Source organism: Acanthaster planci, linkage group LG04, assembly GCF_054643075.1.
Source record: "Acanthaster planci isolate LZ-2023a linkage group LG04, COTS_SCS, whole genome shotgun sequence".
NCBI lineage: Eukaryota > Metazoa > Echinodermata > Asteroidea > Valvatida > Acanthasteridae > Acanthaster > Acanthaster planci.
The window spans coordinates 15,113,481-15,133,650 of NC_141780.1; the positions used below are offsets into that span (position 1 = coordinate 15,113,481).

The 20,170-nt window shown below is 42.2% G+C and overlaps 2 protein-coding genes across 2 annotated transcripts; both read right to left on the reverse strand.

Moving 5' to 3' along the window:
• Positions 1–348: 348 nt before the first annotated feature.
• Positions 349–6,004, reverse strand: rpl18a (ribosomal protein L18a). Its single transcript, XM_022225304.2, has 5 exons — positions 5,880–6,004; positions 3,121–3,300; positions 1,863–1,992; positions 1,327–1,436; positions 349–645 (listed from the first exon to the last, which is right to left on the reverse strand). Exons 1-5 carry the CDS (start codon positions 5,895–5,897, stop codon positions 553–555), a joined length of 531 nt encoding a protein of 176 aa, XP_022080996.1. The 5' UTR covers positions 5,898–6,004; the 3' UTR covers positions 349–552.
• A 564-nt stretch (positions 6,005–6,568) lies between these two features.
• On the reverse strand, positions 6,569–19,595 carry alg9 (ALG9 alpha-1,2-mannosyltransferase). Its single transcript, XM_087136156.1, has 17 exons — positions 19,422–19,595; positions 18,531–18,693; positions 17,866–18,000; positions 17,486–17,556; positions 17,091–17,179; positions 15,890–15,963; positions 15,597–15,658; positions 14,952–15,039; positions 14,699–14,804; positions 14,217–14,305; positions 13,722–13,841; positions 13,096–13,167; positions 12,415–12,544; positions 11,456–11,603; positions 11,227–11,356; positions 10,268–10,398; positions 6,569–9,656 (listed from the first exon to the last, which is right to left on the reverse strand). Exons 1-17 carry the CDS (start codon positions 19,499–19,501, stop codon positions 9,506–9,508), a joined length of 1,839 nt encoding a protein of 612 aa, XP_086992282.1. The 5' UTR covers positions 19,502–19,595; the 3' UTR covers positions 6,569–9,505.
• Between the last annotated feature and the right edge of the window lie 575 nt (positions 19,596–20,170).

Here is a 20,170-nt window from a genome sequence, read left to right on the forward strand (position 1 = left end):
GTGCAGTAGTCATTACTGACTAATTAATATCGGCACGAGATCAGTCTTTTAAGTGTGGCCACATGGCAACTCCCGCGCACTGAGCATACTCACGCTGGCAGAACAAGGTTTTTTCATGCCAAATGACCACACCTCATATAGACTTTCTCTGTAAAATGGCAAAGGGGACACTCGGAAATCAAAGAAATGAAATTGTCAACAGGGACAATTCCTCACGACAACTGAGGCAAAGACAAGGTTAAAATGACCCTAGAGGTTGTAACCAACTATGCCTTGATGATGTTCAATGCCCTACGGACTAGTTACAACCTTTTTTGTAATCAAGAAGAGATGGTGCCAGACAGCGTATTAGATTGGATGATTTCTTTCAAAGTCTTTTATTCACCAATTCCACCACAAACACTGTAATATACATGTATGCCCTCTCTCGATTGGAGAGGTAATCTTAACGGCTGGTGTGTAAGGCTACAGTTGATCCCACAAGACCCTATCTTGTCGAGCCATTTTCCCCTCCGTGAGGTGGACAGTTATCACGTCTTCTGTAAGGGGTGTCTACTTGAAGCAGGTGTTGGGCCTTCTGGTGGTGAAGATGGGCCTGAAGGTACGCTGGGTACGGTGAGTCAAGGGGAACTTGATCTTGGAGTTCTGTGGCAATAGAGGGGAGAGCGAAGATATGAGATAGAAGTGTGTAAGGATTCCACTCTGCATACTGTGGTCGGAAGTTCAAAGTGATTTCCTTACAACAGATGAGTAAACCTAGAAAACCTGCCACTATAAGCGAACACACCATCGTATTGCTCACAGCACAGTTTTCTGCTCACAGAGCTATTTTTCACAGGATACTGTGAAATATGCTTTCCAGGTTGGCATGCATTCTCTGATACAGTTTAACAGAAGTCTCCTGAAATTCTGACAGGTCCAGGAATGTACAAGCCAAGCCCTTGTTAACTACGTATCCTAACAAGAACGTAGACAAAAAATGTGTTGGTATCAAACAGAGATGGGTTCCGACTGTGAAGTGTAAGGGGAGAATTCAGGGAGCTTCCCTGGTGTCTCGGACAAGACAAACCAGGCTAAAGTCCGTATTCGTGATGTTGGACAATTCCTCTCCTTCAACTTTTTGGTACACTTTAAAGTGATCCGTGTTAAATCGAAATTCTGTCTGCAGTAAGCTTCTAACAAGTAGTGATAGCTGTAAAACGCCCATGAAAACCTGAACAGTGGAGATTCCACTATTTTAGGGTCATGAAGTTACCTACTTCAGCCTGCTTTTGGGGATGGTGGGTCACACATAACATAGACAATAGTTCTGACAGGGACACTTACATGGAACTGCTTGATGTTGGCCCGTCGGCACTTCTTGGCCGACACCGTCTCCACCTTCATGATCTGGATGCAGGAGGCCCGGGCGCGGTGACGAGCTCCCATGTCACGGTCTGTGACAGACAGGGTCAGAGCAGAGGGTTGGGATGGGGACCAAGAATAGAGCCAGTTACAGGCTCAGGTCTACTGACGGTCACTATCTCTTAGGTGCAAACAATGAGCATGGATGAGACAACTTAGAGTGTTCATTATGGCAAAACACATGTCGCAGCGTTAGGTTCGGAAAGTGTCTCAGATGAGTTGGTGGTCCACTTCAGAACAATGTAAAGGGCCAAAGAGAATTCCATGGACTACATGGAACGAAGACAATTCCTTGGCAAGGACTGTGCAAAACCATGTACATGTACAGCCCATCTCTGCAACTCTACAATGGCCCTCGGGCTCAAACTAATTTTAGATCTTGTGAATACTCAGAATTTCTGAGAAATAAATGGAACGACTTCAAGAAGCGAAATGTACAAAGGTATGGCATTACTCACAGCATTGAGTGACTGCGCCAGCCGTGGTCAGGTCACGGTATTCCCTGTACATGTTATGAGTCCCACTGCGAGAGTCGTACCGAAGCCAAATGCCAAAGTTCTTGATCTTGGTTGGCTTGGTCTCGTAGATCTGCCACAGAAGTGACCCAACAAAAAGAAGATTAATCTGGAGTAATGTCGACATACACAATCTCCTGTACATTTTATTTCAGCTTGGGGCACGATTTCAAAGAACGGCCGAGTACAGAATTGAATTTGATATAACAGGCCAGTACCTAAATATGGGCTAGTGCACACCACATGTAAGCCCTATTTTAAGATCCTCAAATATGCAAAATATTACAAAACATGTAGTAAGATGGAATCCGTTACTTCATTCAGGTGGGCTTCGAAACCTATCACTTTGTTGCCGGTTGCCCTCACTGTTGGAATTTTGGGGATTTGGGAACCTCCCTGGCATCAACGATGCTAGAGAAGTTATGATCTGCCCCAGAACTTCAGGGGCAGATTAGGAAATTTCAAGATGGATGGTTAGTTGGATATTTTAGTTGACAGACCCTTCAAATTCTTACACTTTAATCCTATCCCTCTCATCTCTCATCCTGGCAAATCTGCTGGCTTTGGTAGATTTGTCAAGGACTATGGAATCCAGTGATGCTTGTTTCACGCAGGGTCCGATTTCACATTTATGCACAAAAAACATGCTACGACACCTAAAAAAAGCCTAAACCAAAATGTCCAGAAAGGGCTAGACCACAGAAGCCTTGAGTTATTACCACTTCTACACAACAAATTTAACCCATCAAAAAAAAAAAATGGTTTTGTGGCAACTTGATTCACTCCCATGAACACAGTTGTTTGTTCTGAAAGGCGACAAGCAGCCGATTGTTTGATATTTGCACATTTGGGAATTGGCCAGCAGAGATGAGCTTCTTTGAGCCAACGTATGATGTGCAAAGCTGTGTATCCTGCAATGGACAACTCACTCTTTACCTCCGATGGTGTCTGTAATTAAACTTGAAGGAGTGAGGACTGGGGAAGGGGGGTTAATGACCGCAAAACAACAAACCTCAGGAGTAAACAGAGTTCTCTTGTGACACCTGGGCCTGCATGTCATATCATGAAGCTGCAAGCGAGGGAAAGCTTTTCGCAATCAATTTGAACAGTCGGCTCCAGCAATCAGCATCGACATGACTGAGGCGTTGCGGTCAAAAGCCTCACCGTCCAAAGTAAGACCGACCGTGTCTAGGTCTCTTACCTTCCGGCAGGAGACGATCTCCCCCTTGGTCTTCTTGATCTTCTTCAGCTTCTTGATGAAGTACCAGAAGCGCGACTTGGCCGACACCTCCTCTGTCGCGAAGATCCGCATCTTGTAGAGCGCCGGCAGGCGCTCCTTGTCGGTCGGGAGGGCTCGACCGATCACCTGAAACTCCTTCAGCTGTTGGACAAGAGAAAGGGAAAAGGGATTGAAACACAGACCAAAAAAAGAGCACTGGGATATTGAAATGAAAACCCCTTCAAAGGACTGTTCGATTACTCTTAGCAGAGTGTTCCAACACTTAGGCCATGTCCGAAACGGGCTTCCAGAACTACAGCTAGGTCTATTGTCTACGCGTCTCCACACATTTCCAATGGAGCAAAGACCTAAACCTAGCTCTAGACAACAGATTTGGATGTCCCTCAGATGGCCGCTGCTTACAGATGGAAATTTCACCACAGCAGTAACCTAACAATTATTTGCTGTTATCAGTTGGAGTCTAATTCAAAACAGCTATAAATGTGAGTGAGAAGCCTGGTGATTGGCTCTTTCGTTATGGATGCAGTTTTATCCCCTCCCCCACCAAATACAGCCTTAGTTTTCACCACAAGTACATGTACATAGAGGCGGCATTATTTTTCACAAACTTTTGGTGCACAGGCCATGAGACTGGATCTTTTTATTGTAGTCTTACAGTGAGTTTGCAAGACACAGAAGTGAAATGAAGGTAAAAATGGAAATAAGGTTTGAAAAGTAAACAATTTATAAATGTGCTATTCCCTCCACCCCAAAAAACCTAAACAAAACAAAAATTATAATTCAAGCATTTTACGGGTTCTTAACAACTGATCGTCAACAGACACTAGTTTTGCATCCTATTGATGCCACATCTAGTATATGTGTATGCAATTGGGCAGGTAGTGTTTACAGCGCAATTCAACCAATTGAAATACGGCTTTCATTTCTGGGTGAACAGAAAATAAAAAGAGAGATACAGGAGCCGCACTGTAATTGGTCAAGCTATCTTACCGCAGACAACGATCACCTTTCAATTGACATGACTGAGAGTGAGCACTCGCTGCGATCTTGTGAGGTGTGGGTGAGCAAACATGTTGTAAATTTCAATATTTTGATTCGATACAAGCTAAACAAACCCCCCATCTGACACCAAACCTATCCCAAAAGCCTTTGTGAAATCCTATGCCACAAATATAAGTGATGGCAGAAAAACTCTGTACTATCGAAGTGACTAAACTTCAAATATACACTGCTATCTGTAAGCTCTGTAAAACCTTACAGTTCCGGAAATAACCATGATATACCCCAACGATGCTTGTAAGTACAAAAATCACACTTGACAGAATTTGACGCAACTGTCATCATCTGACCACGTCCATTGATGCTGACCGACGATGAAACCGTCACAACACACGTCTGGCTGTCTGAGGAGGCATCCTACAGTTGATACTCGTAGATGCATTAATGTGACTCACGGACTTGTTGTAAACTACTAAAATGTGTAAATCTAACTTAGGGACTTGGTGACTAGATGGTCATAAATGTGACGGCAGTTGAGGGTTTTTTTGGGGGGGGGGGATAATTTACTTTTTTGTCATGGCCCATGAACTGTGTGGACGAGGTCTAAGTAAGGTGGTGGCGCGATGTGGAACTTTCCCCCAAAGACACTCTTGCAAAAAGCTAGATGACATCGAAAAACAAAGTTTGGCCAGAAAGAGTTCCATATACGGAAAACACTTGATGCCCCTGTGCACAAACCTATGAGATTTGTCTGAAAAAACTGGGCAGGCGAAGTCATGTTGCCTAAGTATTTCTAAGTTTGATTGTATTTCTATATTCTTTGAGATATTATAAAAAACAGCAACTTGAAAAAGCTGTTAAAAATATCACTCAAGGCTGATGGCGATGCCGGCACTGACACTGAACACCTCGCAGACCTGAAATTTATTTTAAGCAAGATGGTATCTCCATTTTCTTTAAGTGTGCATACTCCCTATTGACTTGTTCCATGTCAAGACATATCTAAACTGCTGCCCAAGTTTTGGAAGAGCCCACTGGAACATGTAGTATCTTATCGCTCAGTCCGTGTATAAGATGTCTTGACATGGAACAGCCTTCAAGAAGATTAGGGGTCAAGTGGCGTAATGTTCGACGACCTTATTTTAAAGATGGCGACTGTGAGAGCGAGCTCATTAGATTGAATAGATAAAGGCAAAAAGACTGGAAAATACCTGAATAACGTGAGTGAAATCATTCAATAAATGGTTTTTAGAAAGCAGAAAGGTCAAGGATCATGTTGGTGTGCAAAAGAAATTGCGCCCACGATGGTAAGTGGGTGCGCCGAAAATTTTCAGTAGGCCTGCGCCGACATGAAATTGCGTATACGGATGTGTGGCTAAGGATGGAGCGGGAGTGAGAGTCCGTGCCACACTAGTGGGGCTACGTTTGGCAATAAACTGTGTCCGAAAACTGGGCTCAACTGATGGTTGCAGGCGCAACCGTTTCTGATACTAGCCTAGTTCATCATGTCCATGTAGTTTGGTAGGCCTGCGGTGTTCTTATTAGCCTACGCTGATTGCCATGATTGCTAAGCCTGTTTTCTGTTACAGCGAGATTACTAAATCAAACACAATTTAATCAATAGAACATATAGAATCTATGATGTCGTATTTCAATACAGATTTCAAAAATTATACTCGAAGGGAACTCCCAATCTAGAAAATTACGTCGAAAATACAAACCTGTCCTTGGGCCTTCATGGCGATATCCACGAGGAGAAAAAGAGACCGTATCGGGAGTCGACGACTGGTACTCGACGCCAATTTCCCAATCAAAGCCCTGACAATGCACAATGTCGAAAACCAACGGACACCAGTTAAGGTGCCAACTCCCGTTTAATCCCGCGAGATTTGGCACAATGACAAACTTGAGCGAAATCGTCGACTTAAAAAAAACATGCAAATCGAGACAAAATGTATTAAGCAGTGTTCTTGTACATGTAATAGTGGTCTGCCAAGGTAGCGTGTGTGAAAGGTTCAGGTGTTTACAAAAGAGACGGCTACAAGCACTCAGTCTGCGGTAAATGAACCGAGGTTCGGGATAGAAAATATAAAGGGGGGAGGGGGAAGGGTGGACGCACGCCTACATCATCCTAAGAAGTTTTTTTCTGCTTGTAGTCTTCTCCAATCAAATATTATAAAGATCGAGTCCGAGTGGATGAAAGAATAAATGCACTTTGCACCAATGACTGGGATAAACTTAGCGAGTACACGGATATTAACTAGGTTGAAATGGGGGGGGGCACATTGGAATGACTAAATGAACCGTGGCATACATATAAGCAGATTATGTCAAGAATTCAAAGGGTGACATGGGGCATAAAGATCACCTTCATAGTTATCATTTATAAGAAATACAATGACATTGGAAATTTCACTGAAAATAGGCCTGACGCAGTTTAATCATAAATTTGCCATAAAAGTGCCTTTTACAGTAAAAGAAAATATTTGATGCAAATCTTATTCAATAAACTGAGGTAATTCATATATTTGGCTCAACTTAAAATGTGTAGATTGTGCAGAAAAATAAAAAAAAAAAGAAACAGAACAGCACAATCCTCAAAATCAAATACACAGCTAAAACTCTGAACATCCGAATTTTGTCATGAAATTATTAAATCCAAGTAACTTTGTTTGAACGATAAGTCTTCAAAAGCAGGTTCTAATGATATACTTTCCTGTACCATGGACAAGTCTTTGTTAGCTAAAAAATAGTTGCATTTAGTAATCACATATTATTTACCTCCATAGTTCAAAAATATAATCATATTATTTAAAGCACCAAAATATACAACATGACAAAACAACGGATTTTACAAAGTATATGATGCTTCAACATATGTAGGCCTCTTGCAAGATTTGATTTTAAATCGAAGGTTTGCTCAATTTTAATAATAATTATCATTCTAATTAGAAATTTCAAATTTCTTGTACTTTTGCATTCTTCTGTGGAAGAGAACAGGAATTTGATATCCAAAAATTGGTCTTGGACATTCTTTTTGCCCTTTGCCTAACCTATGAAATGAAACTGGTCTAAAAAGTAACCAAGCACGATTTCTAATCACAGACTTCATGTTTCAGTGTCTAAACATACCCAACAATTTTAAGAAAAATAAAATATAATCACTGAATCCACTTGTCCTTTGAACTTAAATGATATTTTCTCCAAATTGAAACCACCCATCAAGCTCAAGGTGTTTTACAAGAATCTGTGTGTGACCAAAGTTGGGTTAAAGAAACTGAAGTTAACATGAAGTAATAGCAATTTACTATACCATTGATTATACCGAGCCGCTGAGCAAGCGCTGTGGTTGGTTCAGGTTTACAGGGACACCGAGTCAGCGGTAACTCACCGGCTCGGTATACTCCGGCACTCCGGGAAGCGACGTCAGCCATGGCAATATTTAATCAAAGGTCGGGAAGGGGAACCGGCACTACCAGTGTTAGAAGCACTAAGATGTCAGCATAACGATTAAATCCCGGTCTGGGACCAGCGAGTAACCACAGCCTGGGGCTGATGAGTACATCCAGCAAGAAGATGGCAGGGTAGGCCTAATACCAGTCGGGGACTGGGTGGAGTAATTTCCAGTCAGGGACTGGCAGAGAAATCCCGGTCTGGGACTGGTGAGTAACCACAGCCTGGGGCTGAGGAGTAATTTCCAGTCCAGGACTGGTGGAGTAATTTGAGTAACTTCCAGTCAGTGACTGGCGGAGTAATTTGAGTAACTTCCAGTCAGTGACTGGCGGAGTGATTTGAGTAACTTCCAGTCAGTGACTGGCGGAGTAATTTGAGTAACTTCCAGTCAGTGACTGGCGGAGTGATTTGAGTAACTTCCAGTCAGTGACTGGTGGAGTAATTTGAGTAACTTCCAGTCAGTGACTGGTGGAGTAATTTGAGTAACTTCCAGTCAGTGACTGGTGGAGTAATTTGAGTAACTTCCAGTCAGTGACTGGTGGAGTAATTTGAGTAACTTCCAGTCAGTGACTGGCGGAGTAATTTGAGTAACTTCCAGTCAGTGACTGGTGGAGTAATTTGAGTAACTTCCAGTCAGTGACTGGTGGAGTGATTTGAGTAACTTCCAGTCAGTGACTGGCGGAGTGATTTGAGTAACTTCCAGTCAGTGACTGGTGGAGTAATTTGAGTAACTTCCAGTCAGTGACTGGTGGAGTGATTTGAGTAACTTCCAGTCAGTGACTGGCGGAGTGATTTGAGTAACTTCCAGTCAGTGACTGGCGGAGTGATTTGAGTAACTTCCAGTCAGTGACTGGTGGAGTAATTTGAGTAACTTCCAGTCAGTGACTGGTGGAGTAATTTGAGTAACTTCCAGTCAGTGACTGGTGGAGTAATTTGAGTAACTTCCAGTCAGTGACTGGTGGAGTGATTTGAGTAACTTCCAGTCAGTGACTGGCGGAGTGATTTGAGTAACTTCCAGTCAGGGACTGGCGGGGTGAAAGTGACTTCCAGTCAGGTACTGGCAGAGTAAATTGAGTAACTTAATAATTCTGGGAGCTGGAGTAAACCGAGTCGGCAGGTTGACATGCTTGCAACTGGTAGTGCCAAGGATAGCCGAGTATAATTGAGATTTGTAGATGGTCTTCGTGACTAAATAGAGTACCACCCAAAAGAAGCTTGTTCGTTGCTCATTCTGTCTGTCCCCGTCCAAATTAGCTGCCTGGTTATATATTTCAACCAAACGGATCTGGGAACTATAAATTTATTGTGAAACAGCATTCAGATCCTTTCAAGGTGACAGCTGCCGCGCCAGAGCGCCCTCTAACCCGCTCAGGCCACTGCGTTACAATATCCCAAAGAATTGATTTCAAATTTAACATGATTAAATGATTTGGAGATAATTTTACGCATGTGTGTAAAATGGACTGATACAGTCTGCTTTTATTTTCTCCAATGTCATTGACAAGCTATGATCCTTGACATCTGAAGCATTTACATCTCAACGAAGTATCGCACAGGAAACAAACAAGACACCCAAACAATGTACCTGGTCATCCAACTGGAGGATAAAGAAACAGAAGACATTTTTTAAGTGAATGAAATTGATGCATTTCATTGGCGGACCCTGAGGGCATCGGTGCACCCGGTGTGGGGTCCCCGTACTTTTTCTTGTGTACTTTTTTGCCCTCAACTGCATATTGAATATCATCCAAACAATTTCTCAGCAAAAGTACATTAATTCCCTTCTTATGTTTGATGTTCACCTCTGTTTGGGGTGGCCCCTTTTACTTTTGGACACCCCTCTCTTCCAAATGCTGAATCCTCCTATGGATTTGGACGGAAAAAAAAGCTGTCATCATCTTGTCTTGTCTGGAACATCTTTCAGGCTGGGCTTCTTCTTGCTGACCACTTTCCGTCGCTTCGTTTTCAGAATGACATAATCTGCAGAAGTAACGTATCTCGAGGAGACAAACGGCACAAAGAATGCCCTGAACAACCGATGGGACCTGGATGAAAGAAACGGAAAATGGACAAGAAGAAGACATACCGTTTTTAAAGGGACTCTGCCATAGAAATTTTAACATACAAACCTCCTGAATGCACCTTTGTGCCTCAGGTAATCTTATGTTCAATTTTGTTCCACTATCTTAGGGGTATTTTGCCAACTTGTGGGTTTTTATGTTGATGAACATTCCCATCGTCATGCAGGAAGACAACATTAATGGTACATTATTTTGTGCACTAAAAAGTCCCGCATTTTTTTTCAGATTCTGCTGGCCTAACTATTCTCAGAAATGTTTTCAATGAGTAAATTCTGAGTTCACAACTTGAACAGAAAAGCCCATACACTGGGTCATGACTTCCCGGCAGACATCACGGCAACAGCGCCCTCAGTTGTACATAAAGCATAAATAATCTTAATACAGGATTACAAAAGTGCACTTTTCAATACATTTAAGCCAATGGGGATGTCAAATAGTTTTCATACATTGAAAAAGAGGAGTTCTGGAAAAAACGGTGTCTGAGAAAGGTTCACTGCAGCTCACTGACTTCGAGAAATTACTTGAAAGATTACCTGTGATTTTGCTTTACTTTTGGACAAAAGCATGCACATTACCTTTGAGCATCTAAGTAAGGCATACTTTCGATCACCTCCCATTCGTCTTCCATGAGCGCATAGCGGGGCTCACGTTTTGTCTCCTGCGGCAGGTCAAGGTCGATTAAATAGTGACACTTGTTGATGTCGATCTGCCGTAATGACATGAACAGATAACCTCTAACTTTTATAGATCAACGCTGTGAAAATCTTGCTTTGCCTAATTTCCCTTTACACAAATGAAGAGTTGATTGAAAATCACGAACGATACAGTAATGTGGGTTCTGGCAATTTTGATTTGTCAAATCCCACGTAACGGCTAACCTCTCTTGCCAAGCTAACGGATTGTGAGCTGAAAGCTTGATCATTGAGGTTGTGCATCTAAGGAATGAGCACGATACCAATGATTAACTACGCATATTATATTTCTTCCAAAAAATAGGGGAAAAAAATTGTTTTCATTTTAGTTCCAGCATTGAAAAGGAATGTAACATATTAAATGAGGCTTTAACCCTGCTATGCTTTTACAGCACAAATGTGCACAAGTGCCCACAGTCACTGGTGAGCATGTATTTTCTATATGGAACTCAAACATGCACAGGTTCATTGTGTACACATTAGATTTCCAGCACAAAATGACCCAGGGTCTTTTGTGCAGTCCTCTTCACTGCATTTGGTTTACTGCACAATTATGCACATGAAACAGTGAAGCACAGTTGTTGGGCAGCACAAAAGTGCAATCTGATATTCCTATGAGGGACTGTTGGTGCAGTGCACAACACAACACAGCTGTGCTTCTTTGAGATGTTCACCAAGTGACCCAAAGAGTGACTTCCACATAGGAGGGTTCATTGAACAATGCAGAAACAGAACAAAACTTATGCATTGTCGGCAGGGGGTAATAAAAAAAAATGACAGGAGTAGAAAAATACATAAAAAGAACTCTTTTTGATCCTGATATTTTAAGGAAAAGGACTCACATATCTTGATGTCTCTTCCAGGTTGAATTCATTCATATCGGTGGGTATCACCTTGGTAGCATCATTCCCAGCTGCGTAGGGCTTTGGAAGTTGCCCTCTGAACTCTGACTCGATGAACTGTAACCTCCAGCTGAAAAGAAAACCCCCAAATCCTAAGTTAATGACACCAAAAATACAAATTAGTGATAGGTACAAACTGACAGTTGGAAACAAAAAGAAAAATCCTTACTTTTCTGGCAAGAAGAAGCTATTTGGAAAGCGATACCATTCTTTCCCAATGCAGACATTGACTGGTCGGTCCGGGGGTAATGTGTGGATCTCTCTATTGTCTGCTATGCTGCCAAGCAGAGGGTAGACATCCATTGGGGTGTGGTAACCTGGGAAACCAAGCGTAGTACCAATCAAGGTTGCAGTATTGTTAACCCTAACTCCCTAGGGTGTGTGCAAAATCATATTAAAATTTGAGGATTCCGGGCTGTAAGGGTTAATCAAAAACAAAATTCAAATATTCTTTTGATGTAATCCTTCAAAATGAATGCCCAGAGTACCAAACTCCTCATGTTATATAGTCTAATTATGACACACTTCTCACAAGTTCAGGTGAAACTGACAAAATTTCTCGGAAAGAAAGAGAAGCTTAGTTGATTTCTCAAATATGTTGAAGTGTACTTTGTGATTTATGCTTCTTCCTTCAATGCATCTTGGCCACAGGTGCATGTGGGCAAACTACACGTGTGCCATTGGGCAGGAAATGGTTCCCTGCCCCACTGTGTATGGATAGGACATTCGCGGAACAAAATAACAACTTGCATGTGATGAGATACACACTATGGCCATGTCAAAATGGCTGTGGCTCATAGTAACACACAGGTCTATGGGAAGTAGCCGAAGCCTCCAGCCAAGGGCTTCCACTAATACATGTGCTACATCAAGCCACAGCCACAACTTCCAAACACACTGATGAGATGAAAACCTGAATTGGCCAAAGACATCAAAATACAATGGCCATTATCTGTAACCACGCATGGTAAAAGAAATAAAATGCATTTGAGCTATAACTATTAAAACTGAACGGACGTTATTCTTAAAACATTATAAAAATGATGGAATCTTATATGGGATGAAAGAAAACACAAGATGGAGTCTGTCGCCATAGCCACCGGTCCATGACTTTCCACAGTGCCTTACCGAAGAAGAGTGCAGCCGACCGTGATAGCGACAAGACAGTGAATACGACGGCCACGACTGCTGCCAGCCAATTGGATGACCAAGTGTAGTGGTGAAGTCTGTAGGGGGTGAAGATGCGGTGGTACAATTTCTGTTGGAGCACCGAAAGGGGAAAAACAAAGAAACAGAGGCAGGGCAGTCAGAGATTTCACTTTTCTGAAGATTAAGCCCTGAAATCTCTTTTTCTGTGCCAAACGTAATCGGAACTCAGGGAGACACTGCAGCTCTAAAAAATACATCCACACAGGAATACCAAATTCCAAAAGTTCAAAGACAGGGTGGGGCTAAATGTTAACTTCTTCCTACAGCGCGCAATGCAGAGTGCTCGTCCGTGGACAGCAGTACAAATACGTGTAATTACAACAAATGACAACTGCAAACAAAATCCCTTCATCCAATTGGATGAAAAATTGGTTGATACAGCCAGCACTCGACGTGGACATCTTCTGCTTTTACTCATACCGAGTTTCACCTAAATCTGGGGGGGGGGTAGGGAGTGCATAACTTCTCAGAGGTGAGAAGGTCCAAAGAAATCATTGCTCATTTAGGACTTTTCCTGTGCTGTGCACGCCGTCTACAGTCAGACGGAGCATTTCAAGGTTCCTAGTCATTTAACACAGATCTAAAAACGGAAAGAGATACCTGTAGAGAGGACATGGTGATGGCTGCGGCCAGACTGAAGAAAGGATAGATGGGAAACAAAAACCTCTCCTCCTGGAAAATGAAGGGGACAAACATGAAAGAGATAGACAGGAAGAAAGAGTTGACAGATCTAAATAAAATCAGGTCTGGGTAAAATGACTTGGATTGCTGCTAACGTTTTGGCCCAACGGCTTACATGATTTGGATTGCTGCTACCGTTTTGGCCCAACGGCTTACACGATTTGACCACTCGCCCACCCCAAAACAGGAGCCAATTACATGTTTGATTAATAAAGTGCCGTCAAGAGACAAGCCAAACGTGGACAAAGGGTAAACAGTCCTTGTGTGTCAAGTAAAAAAAGACATGTTCTCTGGGCTACGTACAAATACCTCAACCACTTGCTGTTTTCCAAAGTTTTTGGAGAAAGTTCAGGGTATCTGGCACATGTGTGAATGTATCCATTCACTTTTACCACAGAGGACAGCCACACCTAAAGGAGAATAAAGATTGGTCCGGTCCTCAGCCGTCAATCCTTTGTTCGTCTCTCTCTGTGGTAACTGCCTGTTTTTAGACAGGAGGGTAATATGGGGATATGCAGTGAAGCAACACTCAACTGAGTGTTCACCTTGTGTGCTTGGCCGAAAAAGACAAGAACCCACAGGTACATTGGTAGGAGCGTGAGCCAATGAGGAAGGGGCTCTAGGCTGGTTCCCGGACGTCCCTTCACGTACCAGTTGACGGCAAACTGAAGACAGGAAATACAAAGAAACGATCAAAACGGATTCTTTTTTCAAAGGGCACGCTTTTCAGTCCTACATGCGATAATGTCATAGGATATTTGCTGTCAATTTCTTCAGGCTTTGGGCAATTTAGTTTTATTTACTTATTAAATGTAACAGGATGGGAATGTTGAGGAAATGACCACTGAATTGTGAAAATCAGCTTTCTGGAACATACGCATTTCAAACCAATTGTGAACACGACATTTGGAAGAAATATGAAGAACTCAAATTGATGCACACAAGTCTTGTCTTTGGATACAATCTTACCCACTTCTCTAGCTTCTTGATTGAAAGTTATTACGGACAACTTCGATTTTCACAGAAGTTTTTACACTCACTGAAAAGGGAAGGGCAACCAGAGCCATGAAAAAGGCAACATTGAAATTCAGGAATCCGTTGATGAAATAGAAACTGAAAGGCTCAGTGCCTGTAAGAAAAAAAAAAGAAGGAAACAAAACATCCCTGTGCAACTTATTGAAGTATTTTCATGGCTTCACAACTTAATTATAGTCTACATTAACCTGCCTGAACCAATGGAGAGTTTTACTGCAAAAATGTCAGAACCCAATTCGCATAAAATGACCAGTGTTGTAGTAAAGACCACTTAAGACCTTCACAGGACCACACAAGACCATCACAAGACCACCAGTCTGAATCCAAATCACAAGCTATTCAAATGAACTGCAACACTAAAGCATTCCTTAGTCATTGTTCACCCTGTTTATACTGACTGATCTTGTGTCTGGTTTGGACAACAGATGTAATCGTTGCTTTGGAAGCCCCTCAAGTATACAGCTCAAGGCGTGCTACCGTAACTTACCGTACAGATTGGCTCCGTGATCAGTGAACACGTTGTACATGACGATGTTGAGCGGCGCAATCACCAGCTTGCCAAACATCTGAGAATCGATCAACACCAAGGGCAACTTGTGAAAGAAAAAAAACAAAAAACAGACGACAAATGAGAATACTACAAATATGGTGAGAAAAAAGGTATCTACGAAAAGTACTCTGTCAAAGTTTTACAACCATGACTTGCTTTGTGAAGGTAAGTGTTAGCGGTTTAAACTCACCAAGACTAAGACACATGCTGCCACACACCACTTGATGAACAAAGCGACTCTCTTCTCTCGAAGGACAATATCAATTGCGATAGGGATTCTGCAAAACAAGACAGGGATGTAGTTAGCTTACAAGCACAAATGTCAAATATGACATACACAGAAGACATGACCAGATTTTGTTTCAAGGATGTAATGTTTTCCGAAACATCAGTAGGGACGCTGTTTTTTAAAAGACATCGCAAGTGTAAATGAGTAAAGTGAAAAATCACAATTTACAGGAAATGACAGAAATCAGGAAGGGGTGGAGTATGAACTGATGATCAAAGTTCTTCAGTTATTGCTTCAGCTGAAGTTGACACAATGGGATTGACTTTTGCCTTGAATCCCAAGACTCCCATATCCTTCAAAATCCACAAAGTGGCTGTGGCGGGTTGGCAGGATAAAAAGATGGTACAACAAAGCCAATATAAATGTGATGCCCCTAAAAATTCCAACAATGTACAATGTAACAATGTGCCATTGGCTTCTCTCACTATGGAAGATTTTGGGAATTCAGAATGGTTGAGAAAAAATGCAACTGGATAATACGAAAATAGAGACTACATTTATAATAAAAACTTACTGGACCCACTTCATTTGCTTGGTTTTCCTTACCCTAACGCTCCAGCAAAAGGCCATCCCACAAATGCACTGATGGCTGTGCCCATTATCGCAACCTGAAAACGATTTCAAATTGTACCTTAATTTTTAATTCAATTACAGTTGAAAAGCTCTGAAAAATTTACGGTTTTTAAAATAAGCATTCAAAATGGTATTCTCCCAAACGAGACCAACAGAGATGCCGATAAAATGGTGAGATTTCAATGATGAATTGACTTCACCGAGTTCTGCCTACAAACCAATCACACATGATGTTCACAATTGACGTTTACAAAAGTGGAACTTACTGGATAGTTGCCAAGATACCATCCAGCCATGGACACCATGGTCATGTACATGGAAAAACTGCTTGGTAGAAATGCTGGTGAAAATACAAACAAGGGATGTATTAAAATCTATCGACTACAAGTAGGAACTTTAGGTGGCCTAGAGCTTGCCTAGAGCTGACTCATAAGCCTAGGGAAAATGGGTGTGGCCACCAGCTGGCAGCTCCCCTGGGTTCATGTATTATTTCAGCCACTTCCAAGCAATTTGGACTTGACTTTAGATTCAGCGGCATGACCAACCAGCAAAACCCAAGGAATCCGTCTAAAGTAGTTCATTTATTTCAAGTGACTTCAAACTAGTGTGAGGAGAACACTGCGGAAAAAGGCAAGGAGTTGAGCACCACCTTTGAAAACTGGTTCCCATGTTCAACCAGCACAGCTTACAACTTCAATTGAATATGCACAACCTGCAATATCTCCAAATGAGACAAAAACTCAGGTGACCCCTAGCAACATTAACCCCAACTCAAGGAGCCACTTCGGGTCAGATGTCCCCCTCCCCGTGCACATGCCTTCAGTCCTAAATTCTTCTGGTGTATGAGACACCAAACTCCTGAGGGTGTTTAACCCCATGTAAATTAAGAGCAGCTGAGCTGTACATGCTACAATCATTAAACTCTTTCCCAAACCATCTGGGCCCTGAGCAGGACCAAAAGGGTGCGTGATTATCCCAGCGACGGATGCTCCTTTGGTGGGAACTGCAACCAGCTGGTTCACGAATGGCTACGAAATGCATGCATTGCGTGCGTGCCACTACCAACAACACTGAACACTCCCCACCAGCATGGCTTTTTTTTTTCAACTGAGAAGGGGGTGCTTCTACTCAAGGTGGATACCATAAACCGAACTTTAATAGGTCTGAGGTGCCTTTTAGCATTTCTGCCACAGTGACCTAACTTAACAAATTGGCTCCCAAATTGCTGGAGCCAGGTTTCCAGTAAAAGGCCTTTAAAAGACACTTACACAATGCAAATTGATAGAAACCCTTAACACGTTTCACCCACATAATGTTCATTTTTAGCAGGATGCCAAACCGAACATCCATCAAAACGAAGACGGCAGTTTGCTCTTTCTAGTACAAACTACAGCAAATGGTGAACTGCACAGAATACGAGATCCACAGTCCTCTGTGAACGGAATACAGGCGTGTTACGTTACTCACCTGCACTCGATATGAACATGCCCGTGCTGAAGAGTGAAAAGCACAGAGTTAGACGTCCGACACTTGCTCCAAAATTCTTGCATACACCCCTTTATGAAAGAAAAAACAACGTTTATAGTACAACTGTATACCTGTATCAAATACATCATTTTTTTTTTAAAGTAATCGAAACTCTCCTCACAAAGACATCACATAGAGCAAGGCTAAGTGTTCTCTATGAAACTAGGCACCAGTGTTACCTAACTTTCATTGGCCCTCAAACGTTTAGTAGGCCCCAAATTTCTTGTATGCCTATCACATAATCCTGCCTTGACAGAAAAAGGCATCCCTTTTCAGTAAAAAGGTTCAACTTGCAAAATAATTGCAATTGGGGACCAGAGGAGAGACTTTCTCACCTGTAGAAGTAGAGCTCACATAATGCACAGGAGAGCCCCAGCAGGCACCGAGTGAAGTAGAAAACCAGGATCTAAATGGAATCAACGAAGATTTGTTAGATTATCGACAAGAATATAATATCAAATCAGTGCTCTGAAATATGTGATTGCTGAGCTTTCGGTAACTGAGTCCCTTCTTCAGGGCAAGCAGAGCTGCCGAGCTTTCAGTAACTGAGTACCTTCTTCAGAGCAAGCAGATTAGATGTTTGCTTCAGTTTTGTCACGAAAAGTTTTAAACGATGTCTACCCGCCAAAAGATTGCTGATATAGATAGCAGGGAACCCGCCTATTTGAGACCCTGCCGAGCAGGCAATACAGGCGTCTTGTTTCCAGACACCAACCTTGTTGGCAGCCAGGAGATGGGAGTGAAGTCTACCGGGTAAGGCATGCAGGAAGAGATACGCATAGGAGCGGAGTGCATAGGCCGGGGAGTACTCCCAGGTTTGAAAGCCCTCTCCGTAGATCAGGTAATGGGTCTGGGATGAGGGTAAAAAGGGAGGATAAACCATCAGTCTTGCAGTCAGTTAATAAAGGAAAATTTACAAAAAGTGGGGTTCAAACTTATGAACTCTGGAGTATGTTTTCTGTTGTTGCAGGATTTTTTTATGTATCACATTTGTTTAAAACTGTACAACTGCATGTGTTTAGTGAGGGCAAGAGACCAAGCAGAAATTCGTTTTTAACTGCAAGTGTTTGAGTATGTCCTGGGTGAGAAGATAAAATATTCAAATATTCAAATATAAATGGAAAATATTAAAATCAAACAACTGTAGAGACAACTGCTTATTTGGTATTTTCTGTTAATATCTTAATATAAATCAAGATGTCCATTTGGAAAGTATTTCCATTTTTCCTCAGAAATTTCAACCGTCTTGGAGTCCCCTGGCAGGTCGACGTTGGTAACAAATCTACATCGAGAGGAAAAACTTCACTTCCAGATTTGCGGCATTAAATAGCAAAATCAAAGACAAGCAGACCGATGTCAGATCTGGCGCAAGCCACGCACCGGTTCCCAGTAGTTGAAGGTCTCGTCACAGTCGGATATGTTACTGAGGAGGGCGGAGCAGAAACGGGCCGAGATGAGGATCTTGAGGGCCGTGGAGGCCTGAGGAGTCCAACACTGGAGGCTGTCGGCATGCTCAACTGGTACCCTGACATGCCGAGCAACACTGTGAAGCAGAGCAAAGGATATTCGGGTGATTAAAACAAAAGCTGACAAATGTACAGCCATGCCACCTGCCAATAAAGCAATGTTAATTTCTGTGTACATAGTGTAAAGGTTGAATGTATACACTATTTTAACCATGGCATGATAAAAAATAATTACCGCCTTAAAGGTTAATGGTGTTTGCTAGGGTTAAGAGTTCTAAAAACCTGTAAAACAAACACATGCCAAATAGGTAAGAGTCTTGTATAGGAAAGTCACAAACAATGTTTTCAACACCCACGAGTCTTACATAGGCCTACTTTTATTTTTTAAACATTCTCTTGCAAGGTTGGGGACCTTTCCTCACAAGTAAAATGACAGGTGCCCCTTTAAAAACTCAGTATCAATTGACCATGATGACAATTAATCTGTCATCGAGGTCATTGTCTGTGCTTGCTCTATGGTGAAACCATGGAGGAAATAGGCCTACTGAACAGCCCGAGTGGTTTTACCCCCCTACACACTTATGACAAACATGCTAAAAGTGGAGATCGCAAGCAAGATTATGATGAGCTGGTGAATGGTGTACGTATATCCTTTCCATCGGTTGTGATACTAGGCCTACTTTATTCAGTGTTATTCATCGGTGATCATGGACTGTTTATTATTTGCGTTTGTATTGGGTGGGGGGGTGGAGATTGCAATTGTCCGAAATCTAGGCAACCATTTTTCCTGTGAAAATGAACTTACTTTTCACGCATTTCAGCAACCTTGGGATCCTTCTTGGATGCCACGTGCCGCACTTTTCCTCTGGAACTAACCGACTTCATTTCTTCCGGCACCAACACTTCCGGTATTAGGCTTGTGTCGATAATTTTGTAGCATGCAACTCCTCGGCAAAACACGATCCGACGTGACCATTGTCCAAAGGGTTTGAAAACTCTTGAGGGCGCTGTAGCAACAGACGCCGTCGTCTGCAAAGATTGGGCACATGCAGGATGGACCCATGTCCGATAGTTTGCATGCCTTTAATGATCCTCACGGGAAATTTGCAAGCGCAAAAAATATCTAGACTTTTAATCATTCAAATCGTACTATGATTGTAATATTTCATTGACAACATTCTGTCAATGTAAATAATATAGAACACATGATTTCGGAACTTAAAGCTTCCAAATTGAAATCAAAATGTTCACAATTCCCGATATTTAAAAGATATACCAAATATGTGGCACCTCAGAATTTGTCCAAGGCGACACTTCTTTGTTACGAGAACACATACATTTTTCACGAAAAAAGTATCTTCTGGCTGTGACCTACAAAAACCCAAATCCTTCCGGTTCTTATTTCCCATCAAGTTCCACAGCCTCAAACCGATGTGTGTATGTTCACCTTCCAACAGAAAAGTTAGCGGAGAAACATTACACCCACCAAATAAAGTTGATCAAAGAGCGCAGGATATCACCGGACAAGAAAATGGGCAAAACGTCCGGACGTAA

What these genes read in the sequence shown, in the direction of transcription:
- rpl18a (XM_022225304.2), bottom strand. An exon ending in AGATCGTCTCCTGCCGGAAG is followed by an intron (nt 1,993 to 3,120) that starts GTAAGAGACCTA and finishes CTTCTGTGGCAG; the next exon opens with ATCTACGAGACCAAGCCAAC. An exon ending in CCAACATCAAGCAGTTCCAT is followed by an intron (nt 646 to 1,326) that starts GTAAGTGTCCCT and finishes CTATTGCCACAG; the next exon opens with AACTCCAAGATCAAGTTCCC.
- alg9 (XM_087136156.1), bottom strand. Translation starts at nt 19,501, where the DNA reads ATGAAGTCGGTTAGTTCCAGAGGAAAAGTGCGGCACGTGGCATCCAAG. An exon ending in CAGCATGTGTCTTAGTCTTG is followed by an intron (nt 14,805 to 14,951) that starts GTGAGTTTAAAC and finishes TTCTTTCACAAG; the next exon opens with TTGCCCTTGGTGTTGATCGA. An exon ending in GTCGGCTGCACTCTTCTTCG is followed by an intron (nt 11,604 to 12,414) that starts GTAAGGCACTGT and finishes TTGGTTTCCCAG; the next exon opens with GTTACCACACCCCAATGGAT.